At 31.1% G+C, this 15,097-nt stretch overlaps 1 protein-coding gene across 4 annotated transcripts in view; it reads right to left on the bottom strand.

Annotated features, from left to right (window-relative positions):
* The window catches only part of LOC145241490 (large proline-rich protein BAG6-like), a 322,214-nt gene that overhangs the window by 49,321 nt on the left and 257,796 nt on the right, over positions 1-15,097 (bottom strand). For all 4 annotated transcript variants that reach the window (XM_080104490.1, XM_080104489.1, XM_080104493.1 and 1 more), the window contains 3 exons: positions 10,438-10,621; positions 7,016-7,398; positions 4,043-4,136 (listed from right to left, as the gene is read on the bottom strand). In XM_080104490.1, coding sequence (XP_079960616.1) covers positions 4,043-4,136; positions 7,016-7,398; positions 10,438-10,621 — 661 coding nt within the window. The remainder of the gene's footprint in view (positions 1-4,042; positions 4,137-7,015; positions 7,399-10,437; positions 10,622-15,097) is intronic.

The raw sequence follows: 15,097 nt of genomic DNA, 5'->3' as shown, positions 1-15,097 counted from the left end.
AAATGTTTTTAAAAAAATAAGACAAAAAGGAGGAAATCATTAACACATGCATGCAAACATACATTAGTTATTGATAAGATGTAGCTTAAAAAAAAAAAATATGTAATGAAAGGGATTAAAACCTTAATAAAAAAAAAATAAATAAATAAATAAAAAAAACCTGTAAATGATATGCTGTGCTAAGAAGGAAAGGCTAAAAAAAAAAAAAAAAAAAAACATGGCATTTTTTCTCATGACAAATCTTTGTTTCAGAACATACATGCCATTATAGTTTATTTGAATATGTTCTGCATTTTGCTTTATTGTCTGCAATTACATATGATGGAAATGGTGCTGTGCTGATGTGTGCATGGTCTTGTTTTAGGGATTAAGAAAAATTTCAACATTGGAATGAAAAAAAAAAAAATAAAAAGGACAAAGTAGGGAAATAAGGACCCCAACCAACTGCAAAGAAAGAAATAAAAGGACAGATTTCAGTTGACACCAATTTGATCTTGGCACACACATTCGCGATTGCTTACAGATTTTCATTACCAAGAGTGGGTTTATATATATATATATATATATATATATATATATATAACTTTTTAACAAAACTATTTAAACCAAATATTAATATTTTTATTTTAAAATAAAAATGAGTAATATTATTTACTCATGACCAAAATTGATTTTTTTTATATAGAGTGTGTTTAAATATTTACAAAACTTTTTAATAAAACTATTTAAAGCCAAATTTTTAAAGTTTTGTAAATATATAAACTCACTACCTAAACAAAATCAGTCTTGATCACAAGTAAATAATTGTTTTTATTATTTTTTTAAATATTAATCCAAAGTTTGGTTTAAATAGTTTTATTAAAAAGTTTTGTAAAAATATAAAAAAAAAGCATTTTAATTGTGAAAATCTGCAAAACAATCACAAATGTATTTGGGTCAAAGGTCAAACCATTGTCAACTGAAATTTGTTTGTTTTGTTGGTTCAGCTCCTTAAGCTTGGGGTTAGCTGGATAGAGGTTAAATCCTTCATTAAGTCAATGAGATGCTCGCCATTACGGTTGGTTTCTGCATGGAAGGTAAATTTAACATCATCTGTTCCAAGTTTAGCGTTGAAGTCCCCTGGTACCAAGAGAACGTTGTGAGCTGGAACATTCTCCTGAGTAGAAGATAAAGTATTGTAAAACTAATTGATTTCCTCATCGCTTCTATCGTTGTGGGGACTATAGCAAGATATGACTGTTGTTTTAGGATTTTGAAGTCAGCAATAATAACTCTTGATGACATCTTTTATATACTGGATAAATTCTCCAAAGCTTTCGATGAAAACAGAATGCCTACACTCCTCCCTGCAGATGAGTTGGCAGAATTTTTCACACAAGAGGCAGTGACTAGATGATAGTCTTCTGTCTTCAGGTACTCAATGTCAGTGTCAGGATGGAAGAAACAATGTTCTTGAATCAATTGTGGCAGCAGACTTCATACTGGTCTGTAAGAAGTGGCAGAAGAGTATCAATGACTGTCAAACATATTCATCTTTCTCTTCTGTGGGATCTGAATATCGAATTGTCTCTGCCACAGTTAAACTGAGTTTTAGAGTTTTGAAAAGACCCACTGCAGATCCCATGAAAGCTATTGACTGGAAAACAGTTTAGCGTAACAAAAATCTATCATCTCAATATGCAGTAAATGTGATTCCAAGAACTCTCTCTTATGACTCAGAGAACTCTCAGTTATATTCAAGGAACATAGACTTGATCTATGGAAACGATTAAAGCTAACGAGGAGGTGGCTTTATTTACACCCCCCCCCCCTAAAAAAAAAAAAAAAAAAAAAATCACAAAAAAGTCTAGTTAGTTCAAACAGCAAAATCTCAGAAGCTCAAGAAAATCTCTATGTACCACTGTCAGTTTTCTCAGAGTAATAAGAAGTTAACAACTGCTAAAAATCCCTCGACCATACTTATCTTGAGGCAGAAGAAGCTTATATTAATGGGAAAAGAACTGACCTTTCCCATCTCCATATCAATCAACAACGCTGCAGCTTGGAAAACTAGAAATGAACTAGCGGGAAAGGAATCAAAGTCTCCAACAACAATCAAAGGTGGCAGCTGCAAGGAACGGCTTTGTAACTGGCTTTTTCATTTTAAAAAGCTGCTTGGTAAACCCGCAAATCTGCCAGACCCCGTGTTCCACTCAAAAGTTCAAATTAATAGTGCTTTGAACATACCAACAAGAGAGTACACCATTGCAGAACTAAAATGTGTTCTAAAGAAGACAATAAACAAAGCTCTTGGTCCAGACAAGATTCCAGCCATCTTGTGGAAGGACCCTATCTCCCATCAATTACTTCTCGACCTGTGTAACTGTGCAAAGATCAGCTACGTTTCACCAACCATCTGGCTACGATCACAAATCATTCCCATTTCCAAAAAGGGTGATTTGGCACTACCAACGAATAATCACGAAATTTTGTTGCTTTCTATAGCAGCAAAAATCTATAACAAGCTTCTTCTAAATTATATTCGCCCTAAGTAGAACCCATTCTACGCAAAAACCAAAATGGTTTCCGCCCAAGTCGCTTCACTCTTGGACAAATCCTTACATTGCGAAGAATAATTGAGGAAATCACATTCTGCAATAAAACTGCAGCTTTATCTTTGTGGACTTAAAGTTTTCGACTCGATCAACCGTGAGACTATGTTCAAAATTCTTGAACTCTATGGCATACCAATAGAAATCATTGAAGCAACAAAAGTATTGTATACAACCAGACAGGTCACTGTCCTGACCCCAGATGGTGAAACAGAACCTTTCAACATTCTGGCTGCTATTCTCTAAGGTGATACACTTGCACCTTTCCTTTTCATCATTGTCATAGACTACATCATGCGGATCTCTGTGGATATAATCAATAACAATGGACATCAACAGCGAAGAAGTTCACATAATCCTACACTTTACATCACTGATGCTGATTTTGCTGATGACATTGCGCTGTTTTCTGGCAACCTTCATTAGTGCCCAGGCACTTCTATCTTCTCTTGAATCAGCAGCAAACTGTACAGGGTTTCATCTGAATGCTACTAAGACTGAGTGCATGCCAATTAACATTTGCAACAATCACAAAATTAAAACCCTCACAAATAACATACTCAAATGTGTTGAAGACTACAAGTATCTAGGATCACACTTCAAGAACTCTGAGAAAGACTTTAACATGGATTGTTTGTAACAAAAATGGAGAAGATCTGTAAATCCAATCTTGCTCGCAAATTCAAAATCCAAGTTTTCCACGTATTTATTGATCCAATCTTACTCTATGGATCTGAAACTTTGACTCTTTCAGCAAAATAACGTCGTTTGGATGGATGTTACACACGTCTTTTGAGAAAAGTACTCAATCTCTCATGGTGAAACCACAAGACTCTAGAAATGATATATGCAGACTTACCGAGAGTATCAACTTCAGTTTGTAAAAGACGTGTTCAGTTTGCTGGGCATTGTGCACGTGCCACAGATGAACTTGTTTCATCATTTGTACTGTGGAGACACCCATCATCTCACAATCGATCACGAAAGTTAACTTTTCCAGATAGGATACGAGATACATTTATCTCCAAGGAAGATCTTTCAGGTGCTATGACAGATAGGAATACTGGAAGGATGTACTTAGTTCAATCTTGGCTGAGGCCATAAGATGATGGGGTTCTTATTCCCTACTGTGTCCAAAAAATTGATATTTTAGAGTCCAGAGGAGATAATAGAATAAAACAGTTTGCCCCTCTAAGGAAAGGAGAAAAAAGAGGGTGTATATGTGGTATAATGTAGAGAGGAGGAGGAAAAGAAAGAACAGGGGGAGAAAGAGAAAGTAGGAAGTAGTTATTTGGCATGGGGTAGACATTTTTTAAGGTTTCAAGGGGTAAATTAATATAAAATTTTTAAACATTTTAATTAGTCTCAGAAATAAAATGATTAAAAAAACAAAAAACAAAACATAATCATTGATTTATGATTAAATATAATTATAATAAAATACTTATTACCATCAGTCGGAAGATTAGCAGTTTGGGATTCATTTGTTCCAAGCAAGCCAGCCATTACTGCAGCTACTACATCACCCAGTGCAGCATCCGCAGCCTATGCAGATTAAAATGGTTAAGAGACATTTAGAAAATAAGAAACAAATATCAAAATTCTAAGAGTCAAAAGAACAAAAATTGGAAAAATTGTAATCAGTTGGATTCTTGATTTTTATCATAGTTTTATAGTTAGGAATGTATCTAAGTAAGTTAAAAAAAAGAAAAGCAAACTGCAAATAAATACATGCCCGGGCAATGCCAGTAAGGGACAACTAGTACAAAATACTATACAAATAAATTATTCAAACGTTCTACACTTTGCAATTTAGTAACATTTTTTAATTCTTCATACTAAACAAACATCGAAGAAAAGAAAAAAAGAGTTTCAACTAGCCAATTTTCATATCTAATTTTACCATGTTATTGGTAATGTTTTTAGTTCAGTTTGAACAACTTGTATGAATGATTGGTTGGTTGGTTGTTGTATAGAATATCACATTTTTCAGTTATTTAATGCCAAATCCAATAATTTTGGAAAAAGGTTTTTGCTTCAAGTTCTCATAGTTATATCTTCAAATATTTACTCATAATGTTTGGTCGTTTTGTAGATGAAAATTGTTTATATTTGTTTAGTTTATCAGCATAATAACCCTTAGGGCTTATTTTATGCCAGAGAAGGTATTTTGTGAATAGATGTTTGCTTGTGATTTTATGATTATATTATATTAATGTTTTGTTTGCTATGTGCATTTTTCATATCGGTGGTTAAAAAAGAAAAAAAAAATAATTTTGTGGTATTTTTTATTTTTTTTAAGGAAGTCCATGGTCTTTTTGGTTTTTATTTCTTTAAATAGTTTTATTTAATTTTCTTTTGTTAAAATATACTCCTTTTAAAGAGTTCATATTTTTACAATCTGTAAATCTAAAATGTTTTATAGTCAGTATATATCCACATTGGCACTTTGGTGGTTGCTCTTGTTAATAATTGTGGGTTAGATGTGAATGTCCAATGTAGAGACAATTAAATAGGAGTCCTCCTCCTCTGTTTATCCCCCACCCTAGTAACCATTAAATATTTATTGTTAGTTTTTGTCTGTGTATGGGGATTTTAAAGGTTTTTTTATCTATAGTCACTTTATATGATTTTGCATCTAGACCAACTTTGTCACCTATTCTTATTCCTATGTGACCTGTTAACCAGCAAAATATAATTTGCTTTCTTTCTTCTAGTTTGTTTTAATTATTATGTTTAGGTTTTTAGAGCCATTAAAAACAGACAACAGGTCGGAATAGATGAGAAAGCACAGAGTGATAAAGATATTAACAAACATTAGACACAATACATCAGGGATTGAAATCCCTAATGATGTCTAATGTTTGTTAATATTTTCTTGCTGATCTATAGATTATAGAGCCATAATCATAATGAAAAAAGTTAATTTTTTATCAACCTTTATACAGGAAATTTGAATTCTTCTAATACTGATATTTCGTCATTATAAAGTTTCAAAACTGGGTTTAAGTGGGTCAACAGTAAACACCAGGAACTGACAATGATAGTTGGAATGGTAGCCAGTGTCTACTAGTAAGCACAAGCCTAAAAATAGCAGTGACCATCAGTGTTCACCACAGCTGAATTCGATATGGAGTCTTATTTTTATTGGTTGCTATAGATTTATTTTTTTATATGTATATATATATTTCATCTTCCTTGTTCTCCACCTAGCTCAGAGCCCAGTAATGGTAGGTGTGTGTAGAAGGAGGGGATACAAGGAAAGTATACTCACACCAGTAAGTGGCTGTTAGCATTTCAGGTTTTTCTGTCTCCCCTCTCCATCTCATTTTAAATCTCTATTTGTAGCAGCTTTTCCTTACTTATACTCAATCTCTTGTTTGTGATTAAGAGTCAGATGATTTAGAGTAGTGTTTGTCTGAAGTAAATGGATTTTATACAAATAAGTGTCAGGGCTTAATGCCATTAGTCGATTGATGGATTGGACTTCTCCGACCACCCATCAAATCCAGGTCAGGGTCAAACTGTCGTTGGGAAGTGGGAGTGCTAAATCCTGAACTTCAACCACTAAGACATGATCCTAAGGCATCATGGGTCACCACCACAGCCACCAGGTGGCCCTACAGAGGGATTTTTACTCTCTGTGGAGGAGGGGGGGGCAGTCAGTGTACTCTAAAGTCTCACTAACTGGGCCACAATTGATATGAAATATTTTTAAATAATCACCTAAAAATAACATTGAGCAAGAGGGATGACTCATATTTTCAAATAAAGGACATAATAGCTGTTTATCTTACAACTAAACTTCATTTCTTTTTCTGTACAAGTTTCAAAAAATGCAAACAAAGAAAAATTAAAAATGAAAATGTAACGTTCTATAGTTACAGTTTAATCTAAAGAAAGTTAAATTTTACAAGGTTTTTCTTTATTCTTTTCAAGTACAAAATTGTTAGAAACGTTCAGGGTTTTCTTTCAAATATATTTTAATTACCAGGCGATTAGAAAGTAATTCCCTATTATAAAGTGTTCATATTTTATTACTAGAAAAAAAAAAAAAAAAAAAAAAAATTTCATACTGAATTACAAATAAAACTATGCTATACACTTGATTATCATTCATTTCTTATAACAATTATCTTTCAGTAAAAAATTACAAACACTTAATAGGAAGTTACTTTCCAATTCCTCTATCTTCTTATGCAATGAAGATGCTAGTGAGGATAAGTACTCTTCGACCTATTCATAATGAATAAAAAGAAATAAAATATTGATCAATATTTAAATCCATAAAATCAAGTGAAAATAATTTTTTTTTATAAACACAGACCAATATAAATTTGACAAAGCAGGTTGTTAATCTATTAATGAAATAAGGGAAAATCTGACATAATGAATTTATAACTAAACAAGAATTAAAATATTACCTGATTTGAGGATTGTTGGTTAGATACATTACCAACATTACTGGTCGATCCTGTGCTGGCACCAGCGGCAGTGTTTTGAGTTTGTGAGGCAATAAAGTGACGAGACATACACGGCAAGTAAGGGTCAATAGTACGAGCATTGTGCTGTGAACCGAGTAGGCCTTGAATATTTGGCATTCCTCCAGGTAGAACCACTGTGGCTCGACCTGGTGCAACACCAATACCAGAATTAGGAGTACTTGTGGTTGTAGTTGATGTAGACGTTGAAGTATAACCACTGCTGTTGGTCTCCGTACTCACTGCACTGTTGGTTGTGGTGACTGGAGTGGATGTAGAGGGGGCATTTGTAGCCACAGGATCAAGATTTAGTTGAATTGTTCTCGCTGTTAAAGACAGCAAAAATATTTATGATAAAAGAAAAAGAAATGAAACCAAGAAAAAAAAAAAAGAAAGAAAAATCTAACAAAGTTATCTTGTCAAATTTGTTAAAACCTTTAAACTAACAAATCCAACTTTGCTTCTGGCTAACAAATTTTCAATTATTATCGACACTATAACATTTATCTACAATTTTTAAAACTAATTAGTTTGGCACAGATGACTTAATATATAGCATTTTTAAATTAGCACCTAAAAAGTAAAATCAGAAAGTGAGGATAACTCATTTTAAATTAAAGAAGATTATAGTAGTTGGCTACCTTAAGTCTAAAAATGTGCAAATTAATAAAAATTAAAAACTACTGTGGGCAGACAAAGGAGTTTGTAGACCTATTTTTTCTCAATTTCATTATCAATTTTGCTTTAGTTTTAGTTTCACCTCTTTCATTATTTGCTACTTACTATTCTGTTTATTTTCATTTCTAAAAAAAATAAAAAATAAAAATAAAAAATTGTTAAACATTTTTCTTTTTTCAGATGAGCCAAAAATTTATGCAGGTAACCTAAATTTATTAATAATGGTTAAAGGAATGATGTTGACAGATAGTGAGAAGGGTGGAATTGTTAAATTACTTGCTGCGAAGAAGTCTACATTAGAAATTTCAAAAATTTTGAAGCTAGATCATCAAACTGTAAAACGTCATTGACAACAAAGATGGAAGAAAAAACACAAAAGTGGCAGACCAAAGGTGACTTCACCACGAGATTTGAGAAAAATCAAGAGGAGTGTGCTAGCAAACCCACACAGTACAAGCAAAGCTATTTTCAATTTAATGCAGGAGTGTCTGGCATCTCTAAAAGGACCGGAAATTGGATCTTGAAACAAATAGTGAACCGGAGAACACCAAAAAAAATGTCCTCTTTTGAGTGATATCAACTGACTAGCATGAGCCACTAAATATTTGAAAACCAATTTTCAAAATGTTCTCAGGACTGGCGTGGCTAGATCAACACTTGACAGCCCCGATAGTTGGACCAAGAAATGGCTTCTTAAAGGCTTGCGATTCAACAAGTGGGATTATTGGTAGTAAGATTCTTGGCCCTTTTCTTGTCCTCGAAGATGTCAAAATGAATTCTGTGAACTACTGCAAGTTTTTGGAACAGAATTTATTGCCCTGGTTGAAATAAAAAAATAATACTGTCAACCAGAATCTCATTATTCAACAAGACAATGCCTCAAGCCATGCTTCTTGGTTAGCAAAAGCTTGGCTTTCAGCCCAGGATCTCTGGTGAACATCTGATGGATTGGCCACCTCAGAGCCTGAATTTGAATCTGATAGAGAACCTGTGGTCAATTCTGAAGCGGAAGGTTTACGAAAACGGGCATCAATTCAGCAGTAAAAAAGACTTTTGGAAGAGGATTAAGGAGGTATTTTCTGAAATCACACCTCAACAAGTGCATAAATGAACATCCTCTGTTGATAGGAGACTGATGGATTTGATTAAGAATGGAGAAAAGCATATAAAGGATTAAATTGTTTTAAAAATTTGTATGGTTTTGTTAATTGTTATCTTATGGCCCATATTTCTTCCTGAATTTATTTTAATCCATATTTTTCCCCAGAATATGATTATTTTGTTTACGTTTTTAGGAATTTACTTTATATATTTGCATATCGAACAATGAGTAACATAGCTATTATATTTGAAAATATTGAAGCATAAATTTATTAGTAGATACGTCTTGCAAACACTTTTGTCACCCCACAGTAAAATGACTATGAATCCCAGGGTAATGCTGGTTAGGGTTAGTGAATTATTTTCTCTAAATTACCTAAGTAGAAAAATTTAACAAAAAAATTACATCAACGTTTGTATATTTTGTCTGAGAGCATAATTTTTATTTTACAAATCATAAAATAAAAATTACACACACATCCAGTGTGAAAGAGATACAAAAAATTACACTTAAAAAAAAATCTGGAAACTCTGAAATAATGAGCGAATGCCTGGCATTTGGAAGGATGCTCCTTCTCCAGCAAAAAAAAGAAAAAGAGGAACTAGATGCATCTTTGACCCAACAAGTAATAACCTTTTTCATTATTCTACTTTGATTTCAATTCAAAATCCATTAACTGTAACTTAAATTCTTTTTGTATAACTAAAAAAAATAATGTCTGCAATGATGAGGATAACTAAATAATAAGGATAAAGATACCATTTATGGTTGTTAGGTATACAGGCATATGTATATAAATTTGATGAAAGATTCATTCTTGCTCTAAATGCTTATAGAGATATGAATATTAGAAAATAGCTGAATCAATATATAGTGAAAGGGTGAGAGAAATACAGAGTTAACTTATGATTTAGCCAGCATTTATAATCATATAAAATACTTTTTTTTTTTTAGATATAATTAAATCTCCAGAACTAAAGTATATTTTAGCATGTGCTTTGTGCATTACTTTAATTTTATTTTACTTCAGCTGAAGTTCTCAGAAATCAAGGGACCCCTCCCTGGGGCTAATACTTGATCTCTATACGAGATATATAAATATTTGAATTATGTCAGCAAATTTCTACTCGACCTCTTAAACACTGAGTTAGTAAAGAAGATGGTAACATAATTTCTCTCTCTCCAATTGACCATTTAAATACGTTATAGCATGTCTGTCTTTTGGTCTCTTGGTCTTACTGGATTCCAGGACAAGAATCTATCTAGTCTGGTGGAGTATCTAGCTTCGTGTTGTTACTTGAGGTAATATTACTTGGAGAAGGTGTGCAATTCCTTATAAAAACCAACATTGGCTAGCAATATTGAGGAGAGATTATTTGAACCACAAATATGCAATGTGATTTTGAATATTTACTTGTAAGGAAAAGTATCCTCATGCCAGGTTGTCTTAACAAACCCTTGTACAGAGAGATGCAAGACATTCAACAATAATGTCTAGTAGGCATACAAATTCTCTTTTTTAATAGTATATAGGAAAAAAAGCTTAGGGAAATAAAGAACTCCTATTTAGTAAAATAATACTTACGTGCAGATGATGTATTTGCAGTCGAAGTAGAATTGGTATCGACAGAACTAACTACATGAGCTGAGACACTGTTGACTGTTAAAGAATCAGGCCCAACTTCCACAAATAGATATGGACTTGAACTGGAGGTTGCAAATGACTGACCAAGGTTCAAGGGTGTAGCAGAAGATAAATGACCAGTTGTCTAGTGGAGCAAAATAAGAAAGTTTGCATAGGTTTTTAAATATTTGCACTCTTTAATATTTTATTAGTTTTGGAAGTAAAAATATTTCAAATCTACAAGAAAAAACTTTTAGAAAAAAAAAAATTAAACTTTTCAACACACTAACATTTTTTATTATCATCGTAAAAAAGAAACTGATTAAATTCATCATAATATTCAGATTAACATCTGCCTTACATGTTGGCATGTATGACTTAAAAATTTACTTTAAAACTAACCCATCTCTGGCCTGGTTTTTATACCTCTTTCTCTTAAATCTATTTAGATCACTTTTTTCCAATTTTTCACTTCCCTGCTAACTGACTATCTCAACTGTTCTACATTTTAACCCAACAACTCTCACCATGTGACCATACCAATAAAGTCTCCTCTTCTGCATATATCTCTATACTATCCAGATTTAATCTTTCTACTAAAAGTCATTAGATGCAAGTCTGTATAAGATTCCCATTGGACATCAATCATATCATTCGCCTATCATTTTTTTCCATAAAACTCATTCTTAGCATTCACTGGCCAGGTTTAAATTCTATATGTCATCACCTGGATAGACTCTTCCTTTGGTTGACAGTGATAACACTTTGCTGGTTAGTAATAGCAGAATTTCTCTGAATTTATGCTGTTCCTTCCTAATTATTGCAATCACACTACAACCCATGCTTCAATGATATATAGTAATAAAACCTCTCAATAACAAAATATATTTTCCTCACATATTTTTTCTTGTCAGCTTCCATAGTTTTACACATTTTGCCCACAAACTTTTGGTAATTCACTGCACTTGTTTTGTACTCAATGTTTACAAGTAACACAAAAAATAATTGCTTCAAACTCTTTTTTCTCACTGACTATCAGTTTACTTTCATAGCATTCCTCCAAGACTAACTTTTCAATTAATTATGAAACGTCTTCCAATCAACTGTTAATAAAGTGCAAGTTTTGAAGTATAGTTTCAAAGAAAACTGGAACATTTTTAATGATAGAAAACCAATAATGCAAATAAACAGAGATGAGAAGTTTTAATATGAGTTAAATCAATATATAATGAAAGTTCAATTTTTGAACAAAAAAGAAAATACATATTAAAATGTATAAAGAAATGATTCTATGAATCTAATCGGAATAAGATGTTTATTGAGGTTGAATTTTTTGTTACTACAGTTTACAATTTTATTAAGAAAATAATCTATTTGAAATATAGTATAATAACAACAATAATCTATTCAAAATATTATATAACAAAAATAATCTATTCGTAATATTGTATGATAAAAATCATCAGCTCGAAATATTGTATATTAATAAAAATAATATACTTAAAATATTGTATAAAAACAAAAATAATCTATTTGAAAAATTATATAACAAAAATAATCAGCATGAAATATTGTATAATAACAAAATAATCTATTTGAAATATTGTATAATAAAAAAAAAATATACTTGAAATATTGTATAACAACAAAAATAATCTATTTGAAACAAAATAATCAGCTTGAAATATTGTATAATAACAAAAATATTCCATTTGAAACATAAAAAATAATCAGCTGGAAATCTATATATATATAAAAGCGAAAATGTATGTGTGTGTGCGTGTTTGTATGTATATATGTATGTTTGTGTGTCTGCTAAAAACTTTCGACAGACACAACAAAAATTCACAAACTTGGTCTCATATGAAAGCCCCACCTTCCGGACGACAAATATCGAAAAATCGTCCGAAAGTGACCATTAGAAGTGCGTCAACTGATCGATTTTCTGCAGGGGGGGGGGGGCCCCCAAAATAAGTGACATTTTAATGTTAAACATTACATATTTTTAAATCGATTTACAACTGCCCCAAAAAATACGGCCGCCAACTCTTATACATAAAGTATACACGCGGCCGTTTATTTTGGGTCAACTTGTATTTAAAACCCGCTGAGTCATGTCACGTGATCTTGACGTCAGCAACCTCTAATGGCCGTCGGAATTTACAATTTAAAAATGTTGTTATCGGTAAAAAAAAAAATTAATTAAAGCTAAACTATGAACTTCTACGCTATGGCAACGTTACCAAAGTTATTACCACATTCAAAATAGGTAGATACGATAGTTAAACGAAAAAAAAAAGTAAAAAAAAAAAAATATGCGTACAAAAAATATAACGAAATTATTAACAAAACGGTCTTCTCGTGACGACGAGCAGTTCTACGCATGCGCCAGATGACCTGATTTACTTTAAATAGTTGAAAAACTGAACAAATTTCATGTACGTCACATTGTGTCTGTTGATTAGCGCATTGGTTCATTATCTAAATGTTTTGGGTTCGAATCGTGGTGTGAGATGTCTTTTTTTTTTCGATTTTTTAAATTTAAATATTGAACCAGTTTTTTTTAATTATTTTTCACGTAACGTTCGTTTTTCTGTTTTTTTTTTTTTTTGTTTTTTTTTTTACTTCGCTTATCCACCCCCGACCACACACACAAAAACACCCGGGTACTCACCGATTTTTAAAATTTTAATATCGAAACAGGCTTATTTAAGCCATTTTTCACGTGTTCGTTTTTCTGTTTTCATCGTTTGTTTGCCTTACGTTGTTTCTTTTATGTTTTTTTTTTTTTTTTTTACACCACACACCTCCAAACACCCGGGCAACGCCGGGTACCCCCGCTAGTATAGTATAATAAGAAAAAAAACTATTTGAAATATTGTATAATAACAAAAATTATCTATTTGAAATATTGTAAACATAAATTATCTATTTGAAATATTGTAAACATAAATTATCTATTTGAAATGTTGCAGAATGGAATATTGTATAATAACAAAAGTAATCAGCTTGAAATATTGTATAATAACAAAAATAATCTATTTGAAATATTGTATAATAACAAAAATAATCTATTTGAAATATTGCATAATAACAAAAATAATCTATTATAAATATTGCATAATAACAAAAATAATCTATTTGAAATATTGTATAACAAAAATAATCTATTTGAAATATTGTATAATAATAAAAATAATCTATTTGAAATATTGTATAATAACAAAAATAATCAGCTTGAAATATTGTATAATAACAATCTATTTTAAATATTGTATAATAACAATCTATTTGAAATATTGTATAATAACAATCTATTTGAAATATTGTATAACAACATAATCTATTTTAAATATTGTATAATAACAAAAATAATCTACTGGAAATATTGTATAATCACAAAAATAATCTGCTTAAATTATTGTATAATAAAAATAATCTACTTGAAATATTGTATAATAACAAAAATTATCTGCTTGAAATATTGAACCATATACAAATATAATCTCTGCTTGAAATATTGTATAATAACAAAAGAGTTTTCTTAGTACCAATTTAATACATTCAACTGAATGGAAGCAGAATAAAGTTAGCACCAAGTAGCGAGGGTGCACTATGCTTATCCTCCCTCATCTTGCATATGAAATGTATGTATAATAATTAAAAATAATCCGTTTGAAATAATGCATACCAAAAATAATCTACTTTTTGCGTGTCACATATCGTTTGACAAAAAGAGCGGGTGGAACTAGTTACCAATGCAAACAGTACTCTTATGGCAACTATGAGGATATGTTTATACTCAAAATATTATGCCATGAGACACTTATCATTACTAACATGTGAATATAAGTAGTACTAGTAGTACAGCAATTTTCATAGTACTAATAGCTGTATCAAGATAATATCAGGAGTTGTATGTTTTTAATGTGAGTTTTTTTTCTTTGTATATTTTTTTTTAATAGTAATACAAGCAATAAAATAAAATAACTCAATAATCATATTTTAATTTGTTACATTAATGAGTAATGGCCGAGTGGATAAAATATAAAAAACAATGAATGTGAATAAAACCAGTAGTTTTGCTGGAAGCATATAGCAATAAACAACTAAAACATACCATTTAAATTTTATATGCAGTCAAGATTTATAGAGCTTTAATCAGTCAATGAAAGGGAAAATTCTGACTTTGATGTAACATTTCAAAATAACTTGAGCAGACTAACACAAATAGCTAGACTTTATTTTTTATTAATTTAATTAATTTACAAGGAACTTTCATAAATGTTAATGCTTTAATGAAATTCCAAATTATATTAGTATACTAGATGCATGCGATTGGACCTCAATCACTACAACTATTTAGTCTTTGATTTCACTTGAAAATTCATAAACTGTGATTCAGCAAAGATTGAGTTAGAGTAGCTAATAACTAAAATGACTGAAATTGAAATTAATTTTCTAACTGGAAGAGCTGTATCTGAAAGCAGCGTAAGAAAAAAACAAAACTTTTTTCATAAACTGAAATCAGTTTCAACTAAGAAATCCAAAATTAAGAGAAAGACACCAAGTGCACATGTCTAAGTGATGGTGGTGAAAAGGTGTCATTCTTTGATGAAAC

The sequence above is a fragment of the Euprymna scolopes genome, chromosome 20, assembly GCF_053919585.1.
Source record: "Euprymna scolopes isolate OS-2025 chromosome 20, ASM5391958v1, whole genome shotgun sequence".
NCBI classification, from domain to species: domain Eukaryota; kingdom Metazoa; phylum Mollusca; class Cephalopoda; order Sepiida; family Sepiolidae; genus Euprymna; species Euprymna scolopes.
The sequence above is the reverse complement of the archived record's forward strand: the minus strand, read 5'-3'. Positions and strand labels throughout refer to the sequence as shown.